The following is a 9365-nucleotide window of genomic DNA, read 5'->3' on the forward strand; positions in this document are numbered from 1 at the left end:
AGCACAACAGCATCAGTAAAACTATATAACACATGCAAATTTATTTAATTTTACTGATTTAACAAATAGTGAAACTTCATCAATGCAAATTCAGCTGAAATACACATTCCTTATGTTTTAAATGCATTTTTAAGTATATTATATGAGGAATATTTTTGGATTATCAATTCCTAGCTGTCATGAAAATGTAAATGTCTGAATTTTCTATTTTTACAAGTATATTTTATATATAAGAATATCTTTTTTACATCAACATATGCTCAAATTTTAAAAGTCCTGTGAAAATCAGGGGGCGATGATGTGATTAAATGGAGTCAGAAGCCTCTACATGGACCTTTGCCGCTAGCGGAGGAAGTTATGATGAGCCTAACTTTGAATGATTTATTAGTGTTGTGTTAGTTTTTGGTCACACAAATCACACGACAGAGACACATAGTCGGATAATGGCTTTATATTCCCGTTACAATGACGCTTAACACACTTAGCTGGATTTCTGATTCAGCACACTCGATGTACAGCAAACCACGAAAAAGGACAAAAGGTAGCATATTAGTTGAGCACAGTCTCGGCTAACACAATTTTATTTGGTTGTTGTAATATGATTATAAAGTTTTATTTAAAAAAAAAAAACAAACAACACTCTGGTTTGGTGATCTGGGGTCGATTCACATCCCTGAAAATGTCAAGTTTTTCTTCCTGTTCAAACCTCTGGTTTTATATCAAGTATACAGCTTTTAATTATTGCACGAAACTCCATCGACAAGTACACGGACGAGAACTGAAGTGCTGCTGTTTCTAACAACTGTAGTGTCACACGGAGGAAAGCTCACAGGACTAAAATCTCCTAATCACAAAGCACTATTGGATTAGCTCTTAATCTAAAAGAATGTCAGGGTCACACTTTTCAGTCACAAATAAAACGATTTGTTCTTAGACGCAGCAAATGTAAGAATGAAACGAACACATCTTTTTACACATATATTACTGTTAGTATTATTATTATCTTTGCTTGTTTTCGTCGCTACTCCCTGAGAAACTAAAACACTGGTTAAAGGACATTTCCAGCACTTAAACAGCATTATGTTGTTTGTTAAGGCTCGACATTATTTCACTGGTTAACAAACACACCGCTGCACTGCTTTTCATCAGCACCCAAACATTTTAGAATGTAATGGCTTGACGAGGATGATTTAAAAAATACTAAATGGATGCCTCGATTATCAACACAACCTCTGGCCTAAAGTTGCTTAAAAGGATCACTATTATGGGGAAAATGATGTTAAATAGGCTGCGAAAATGAACAAATGTACAGTACACATGCCCCAGTCATCCAGTAATGTAGACGGTTTGTCGTAAACAGGATGTGAAAATGGAGGTAAGACCCTGAAACGTGTTTTATTTCTCAAAATGTGAACAGAAAATAAAAAAAAACGCTAAAAACCTTATATATTTTTCTTAAATATATATATATTTTTTATCCATGTCATGACTTCAGTGAGGCAAAGTGAGGTTAGATGTTGAGTTAGTAATACCGAAACCCTTAATACTATCCACTCACAATACTGTAGTTTATACATTCACACGCATACGGAAGGTGTTAAAGACTATAAATCCTCTCTAGTTTAAATTCATCGCCTTTTATCATCAATAATATTCACTTGGGAGTTTTAATGTTAACCACACAAAAGGACTTTTAAAATCAAAAACGAGTACTTTACACTCCCCTTTGTTTCATAGTCTCAGAGAAACAGTGTGTATGGCTGCGGCGCTCCTCTGTTGTCGGATCTCTTGCTGGTGTAGATTACAGTTGTATAATCAAGCCCTAGATTAGGTATCAGTACTGGGCGGCGGAGAGCGCACAGGTACCGCACCTGAGTCCCTGTCACCTTATCCCTGCTCCACACCGTCCTTGTCCCCGCCCGACGCGACATGTGCGGTCTTTTGTCCCGGGTCGTGCTACAACACCCGATCCTACTTATGTGTCCGTCGTCGAGGCCTCCGATGAACACGTGTGGGGGGGGTTTGGGTTTAAAAAGAAGCTTGTCAACACTGGGACCCACAAGGATGGAACAGTTTCAAGCTGTAATCTCTACACGCACACAGCAGCGGTGACGCAAATATTCACAGATTTTGAAAAAGGTCACGTGCAGTGAGATTCTCACATGTGGACTACATTCATACTGAAGGGGATGGTTCGTTAAGATGAGCTGATTCAGTTCACTCCAGAGCCAGAGTCAGGCTCCACTTTGGTTGTACTGTTCTTTAGCGTTTGGATCGGACTTGAGAACCAGAACATAGTGCATAATCAACACTGCATATCTCCGTTATTGATCACGATAATCTTAACCTGCGAGCTTATTCATTTGCATTCCAGTGGGAGTTGTGATACTGCATACGCTATTAATAATAATTCATTAGGGTTTCATACTACGCTAGCACTAAAGGAACAGTCCTACATTTTGGTAGCTTCATTGCTTTCTAGTCAAGAATTACGAAGAGAAAACCCTTCTTTAGTCTGTACAGGAAACATGCCGCTTAGTTTAGCACGAAGACTGCAAATGAGAGGGATAAGCTAGCTTTGAGGGATTCGAAAATTCTCATGTTATTTCATGTTTTTATCAAAACAAGGTGAGAAAAGGTCAGATAGCCTGCGGCATATTTCTGTACAGACACCTAACTCTCTGCAACAAAGTCAAGAAGTGTTTTACCAAAATGCAGAACTATTGTTTGGTTATATCTTTATAAGTTGTACCAATTGTGGCTGGGCTAAAATCATGCATATCCTGCTTTTCACCAAAACCAAGGTTGGTGCACCTTTGTTGTTTCCGATCTGATCTTTTTACGAGCACGGACAAGCATAGATCTCATCTCTCCTCCATTATTTTCTTCAAACAGTCCACTATGTCCTCGCCGCTGAGCCAAGGAACTATGTTTGCTTTGAACTGCTGCATCTCCAGCAGCAGCTTGTGCATGGGGAAGTCCCTCCTGGGAAAGGCTGTGTCCTGGGGTCCCAGAGCCAGAGTGGGGCAGATATCGTTGGCCCCGTCTCCGATGTAGAAAACCCTTTGGAAGGCAGCACCACCACGCTCCTTTTGCCGGCCAGCCAAATACTCCCGAAGGATCTTCTGCTTGCACATGTTGTCTGGACAACGGGAGCACGAGTGTGAGTGGAAAGGGAGCAGCACCAGCCGACCGGTCGCATCGAAGCTGCCCGGGTTTGTGAAAATCTTCCTGAAAAGGTGGCGCACCCCAGCGTGCTCCAGCCACGTCTCGATAAAATACATGTTGGCATCGGACACCACCGCCAGCTCAAAGTCCTGCTGGTGGCTCTGCAGGAACTGAAGGAGGTTTAGGAGGCCAGGGGTCGGTGGGATCTTCGCCACCGCCGAGTGGATGGAGTCTTTAGACACGCCTTGCTCCGCCATGTAGGCCAAAACCTTCTGCATGTGCTCGTTGTAGTGACCCTCCCTGTAGCTGTTTCTCAGCCAGTCGGGGAGCTGCTGGCCCGGCAGAGCGCGCACCACGGCGTCATCGCTGCTTTCATTGATGATGGTCTCGTCGAAGTCAAACAACACCAAAAAGCGTTGTTCCTGCGGCGCGGCCTGGCTTGGGTTTGACGGAGCTGTCATCTTTGGCGAGTGGTCCCTCTCTAGAAGAAGCAGGAGGGAGGAATGAAAGAGTCAGAAAGGTTTTCTCTTTGTCAAGGACAACGGATTCTCAGTCTGTTTTATTGCAACTCGCTCTAAAAATAAAAACGGCAAGATGCCAAAAGAGCCAACAATTACAGTTTGAATCACACTGTGTCCAGGGTTCAATTAAACTGCAGCACTGAACCACGCGGCGCTAAGGAAACATCAAAATGCACAAATACTCTTAATTAGGCCATAAGCTGAAGGGGAAACATATGTTTACAAGAGGAAAGGAAGGCGGCAGAGTTTAAATTAAACAAAAGCGGCACATAAACAGGATGTTCATCACACTTAGTGAGAGAGAACAACCTCAAAGTCGCCCCAAACGGTTTTACTATTTATCTTAAAGGATATTTAAACGACTGCTCCAGACATTCCTTCATTCCTTTAGGAATATTTACATGGCAGATCTTGGAGCAGTGCCAGTCCCATATTTACATAGCTGATGTATCTGTAGCACAAGGCTTCCCCTTCTGCAGGAATGTTGTAACTCGAGCAAAGAGAGAGCTGATTGTGACACAGCATACTTTTTCCATAAGTGGAGCAGATCGCAGCGGTACAGTGAAACCAGCGGTTGTGGTGGGAGGAAAAGAAAAAAAAAGTTCATTTGCTCATGTACTGTACAATTTTGGGCGACTGCTTTTCAGGAATCTGCATTTTGTGGCCTTTTCTAATTCCATTATAAAACCTGAAAGTATTAACGAGCCCAAAACTGTGCTAAAACCAGAATATTAGGTTGTCTCACATCTGTTTTACTGTATAAACAATAACATGCCATCAAAATGTGGAGTTTAAGAGATGACAAAAGATGAGAAACAGGTAAAAAATAATCAAGCTTATCGCATAACTAGTCTCTCTAGGTTATTTACTAAAGCCCTCATAGGCAAGTTTAGCCACTTAGCGGCCGTCTTGGGAACAACACTGGGCCGTTATTTCTGGTTAACAGAACTGGGCCTCCATAGAAATGGATGAGGGGCGAGCATAAGTGCAATTTCAATAGTCAGGCATCATAAAAACTGCAATCACCACCAAAATAAGATAAAAACACTTAAAAGGTTTGGTGATTTTGGCCCAAAAATTGGGTTTGAAAAGTGTGTTTCCTCACTCGACTCTTTTTCCAAGATGGCGCCGACTGAGTAGCAGCCAGTTACAGCAGCGCCGACTCCTTTCTTTGTTTATTGGTGTTTCTAAATTATTCTTCTACTGACTGTACACTTTTATTTCTTTTAGAGCTGTTGTAACGGTGAACTTTCATCACTGTGGGATCAATAAAGTTTATCTTTATCTTTATGTTATACTTCTACTAAGGGTTTCGCCACATCACAGCGCAGCAACACCATTGGCTGGATGTTTCTCGGTTCACCTGTTATAAAGGATGACGATTGGATATTTGCAGAAAGGGGGCGGGACATGTGTAATACAGCCGCCATCTTTGCTGTTAGGGAATTTCCATAGTGTTGATTGTGTCCCTTAAATGTCTCTGAATTTGGTTTCCTGTAATTAAAGAGGTGATTTTGATTCTCCAACTTCTTAGCAGCTGAGTTTTTATACATTATAGTAAAGATAACGGAGAAAAGGAAGCACCAGTCTTGTTTTAAAGGTAAAGCAGAACGGCAGCAACAGTGGTTTCTGCAGCCTCTCCTTGATTACTCTGTTGTGTCGAAGTTTGGAAATAATTTCCATCTGCAGTCACTGACAGAAACAATAGAGCTTTTTTCACAGCATACACGCTTAGATGTGGTAGCAGGAAAAGCTCAGAGGTGTATCAATGCTGGATCCAATGAGGGGAGATCCTGTTATTGTGCGTGTGTGTGTGTTGGGACACCTAATCAAACTGGCTCATCATCAATCTTAGCATTTCCACTTGCGCTTTTCCTGCAGCGACAAGCCAAAATATGTGGAAAAGGTCAATAAGAAACAATAACAAAGAGCGTTTCTGAGATACAAGAGTTGGAAACTTTTCCTCAGCTTTATTTTTAATGTAGTTTGTGCTCTCCACCTTTTTGAGTCTGGAGTTATTTATCATTTTCTAGGTTAAGAGTTCACATCTTTAGTGATGCATTGTTATTGATTACATTAGTGTATAAAATGCTTCATCACTGATTGGCATCATTAATAACAAAGTAAAGCTACAACAATTAATTGATTAATAGTCACCAACTATTTTGATAATCGATTAATTGCTTTGAGCCTGTTGTTTAAGGGGGAAAAGTCAATAATCTCTATTTCCAGGTTCATAAATTTCATTCTTTTATGACAGTGAATTAAATATGTTTGGGTTGAAGGCAAAACAACAGATATGTGGACGTCATTTTGGGCTCTTTTTGAGATTTTGGTAGAGTTAGAATAGGCTAATAGATTAATTGAGAAAATAATCAACAATAACAATAAAGCAGTGATGTCTTGTTGTTGATGCTGAAGTATAATTGGTGATAATGCTTTGTATATTTACAGTAAAATGCAGATTTTTCCTGTACTTTTGACGCTGATGTGTTTGTAGTTTACTTAAGGAAAGTACTTTCTCCACCAGCAACAACACATGGGCATGTGAAGCCACTAAGGCACACAGAAGATTATCTACAGCCTCCATAATAACAACTGAGAACATAATTTTGAAGCTATGCACTAAAGGCCCTGCTACAGATAAGCATATAAGCAGGTATATGTGCCAGAATAACCAAACCTAATGTTTAATAGGCATCTTGTGCAACCTGAATAAACGTCCAAATCCATATAAATGACTAAAGTGACACCTCAAAGTGAAACAACAGGCTCTGATTGACTGATTTGCTGCATGCACAGTTCATAATAACACGAGAGCAGCACCGGCAAGTCTCAGCTGAACGTCCTGTAACCTGCAGTTGGGCTGCAGCGACAGTCCGCGTCCCTCCTGCCCCAGCAGCCGCTCCATTATTAATAGTGCATATTTACACACTAAGCTATCTAATTTTAACCCTGCAGCGCTATTCCTGTATGGGAGAGGTTACAACTGAAAGTCATTACCGCGGCTCAGTCAGCAGTCATTAGTCCCCGCACGTCCGAGTTGGCCGCGCAATAAAATGCACATTCAAAATCACACACACATATATATGGAAAATTATATAGGAAAAAAATGAGGGTTAAGACGGAGAAAGAAAGGCCTACCGGTGGTGGGCATATGAGCGGGGATGGTCGGCTAGGTGCCCGGCTCCGGCAACCGCATCCCAATGACGCGGTAAGATTTTTTAAAGGAGACTCCCACAGCAGCACAGAGGGCTCCCCCATTTAAAGCCGCTGCGTCAAGTCGCACGGCGTGAACAGCGAACATCCGCCGCGACCTTTCAAAATTAAAGCCCCCTCGGAGCGACACGGCGTTCATACAAATTCGCTAAACTAAGTGTAATGTGCATTGTTCCTCGTAGACAAATAAAGCGACAGTTAGGAAATGATTAAAAGTGATGTTCTAAGACAAAACAACCGAATCATCTTGTTGCACACCCACTGCCGCCCTTCCCCCGCTTTTAATTTGTAAGCACTAACAGCCACTGCCGCTTCAGCCTTTGCAGCTTTATTTTGGATAGGTTACCCCTGTGTGCTCGTAATGTCTCGCTATTAAGCCACTGTCCAACTGAATGATTGATAAAGCAGATTGTACAGGCTCTAGGACACCAGTAATCAACCCCTAATGAGCTCATTTAATATTGAATATCATTAGAGAACAGTTTGCTGTGAGTGTATGCTTTCTGTTCTACCGAGGGGCCACTTTTGCTAAATGACAAGCGTCTAGGGGCCAGTTAATAAACAAACAGTAACGCTTATCAGATAAAATTAATTAAGGCCCATACCTCATCTCCCTCTGAAATGATTTATCTTCATAGGAAATGAAGTAAAAGTGTGGTGCAGCATTTATAAAAAGATATTAACATTCATTTATTGCTTTTCGTCATTGACTCGTGGTCAATATTAGTCGGCTTTTTGATGAGAATTTACATAGAAAGGACTCATGTCTATTAATTAAACATCATAGAAATATTAAATAAGTAAAATCCATAAGCACTCACCCCCTTCAAGTCAGTATTTTGTAGATTCACCTGCGTTGCCCTCCTGTGGATGGGTGTCAATCGGCCTTGAACATCTGGAGACTGCACTTTTACCCCATTCTTCTTTGCAAAACTACCAAAGCTGCTTTCAAATCCAGCCACAAATTCTCATTTGGATTGAGGTCTGGGCTCTGACTGGATCCCTCCACAACAGTCACCTTGTTGTCTTTGAACTATTCCTGTGCAGCTTTGGCTCTTTCCTCTGGGTCACTGTCTTGTTGGAAACTAACTTTCCCCCAAGTCTCAGCACTATGTGGTACACAGCAGCACGCTTCATTGTAGGGATGGTGTGTTTGTGATGATGTGCAGTGTCTGGTGTCCGACGGTCAAGTGGCTTTCTCTTTTCCATTGTTGCCATTAGGCTTTGGCTCGTCAGGAATCCAGACAACAGTTGTATGAACGGTCCCTCTCATCTCAGCCGCTGAAGCTTGTAGCTCCTTAAGAGGAGTCGTAGGTGTCTTGGTGGCCTTTTGTCTTTATGGTGCAGTTGTAGCCAGGGATAGTAAATCACCAGTGGCTGGATCTTTCAGATACACGTGTCTGATAGACTAAAATCACTTGAGACTTGACGACCATGATTCAATGTTGAAAAGCAATGAAAGGGGAAAACTTCCAATGGGGGTAAATACTTTTTATAGGCACTGTGTCTGAGTCTGCTCTCTACTGTACATGTATTTTCAGATGCTGTTTCTCCTCGGTGCCTTTTGCACCTCCTGTACCTTGAACCCTATAACCTCCTGAAATATGACACCATCATTCGTTATCAGTCATGTCAGCATGCCATGACTTGCAGCGTTGTATGCATCGTCTTGTGGATTCAGACTACACTTAAGTCAGACAGCAGCAATATTAACAGACCTGCTTACAATCAAACAGCTGTTGCACTGTGGAAGAGACACCGTTGCAATTTTGAAAACCACAAGTTGTCACTCGGACGTGTGGTGGAAATGCCCATCTAAAAATAAACCGAGGCGTTGCTGTCGACAGCAGCTACAAGTATGAGAATGTGAACCGCTGCAGACAGCTGAGGGTTAAACAAAGGGCATCTAATTTCCCAAGACTACAGTATCTGCTGTACAAAGGGCTGAATAAACCCTTAAAACCAAGATAAACAGGCACAGTCATATTGTCTGCTGATAAAGAAAGGCGATAAGAAGCACAATGTCATCACTGCATCAGGACATCTCTCCAGTCTGCCCTTAATTAGGTCAGTTCTCAAAATATACACCTTGATTTTATTTCCAGGTTTCTGATTCAACTGCAGAACACAAGGACTTTACATCTATGAGCACAGTAGTCACATTTTGTACTAAAAGTATGTATCTGACCGTTTCAGTGGGTCTAGATTTGCACTGCTGGATTTTTTGAACAATGTCTCAGTTACTACTAAAAGCAAATATGTCTCTTAAGATGTATATTGCTAGTTTTGGTAAAAAAGGACAATTAAGTTGCATAATACTGTAGGTTTTGGCTTAAATTTATTAGTCATTTATCATTCTAAATGAAAGATGGAGTGCATGGTGCTGCTTTTTTGTCAGGGTGATGTAAGGCCCAAAGAAACAAGCTCAAGTGACGCCGTTCAAGTAGGGCTGCAACT

At 41.5% G+C, this 9365-nt stretch overlaps 1 protein-coding gene across 1 annotated transcript; it reads right to left on the minus strand.

Annotated features, from left to right (window-relative positions):
- Window positions 1–435: 435 nt before the first annotated feature.
- On the minus strand, window positions 436–6900 carry LOC103364922 (probable phosphatase phospho1). Its single transcript, XM_008292220.1, has 2 exons — window positions 6834–6900; window positions 436–3649 (listed from the first exon to the last, which is right to left on the minus strand). The coding sequence occupies exons 1-2, from the start codon at window positions 6844–6846 to the stop codon at window positions 2865–2867; spliced, it is 798 nt and encodes a 265-aa protein (XP_008290442.1). The 5' UTR covers window positions 6847–6900; the 3' UTR covers window positions 436–2864.
- Between the last annotated feature and the right edge of the window lie 2465 nt (window positions 6901–9365).

Source organism: Stegastes partitus, unplaced genomic scaffold (assembly GCF_000690725.1).
Source record: "Stegastes partitus isolate 25-593 unplaced genomic scaffold, Stegastes_partitus-1.0.2 Scaffold795, whole genome shotgun sequence".
NCBI classification, from domain to species: Eukaryota; Metazoa; Chordata; class Actinopteri; family Pomacentridae; genus Stegastes; species Stegastes partitus.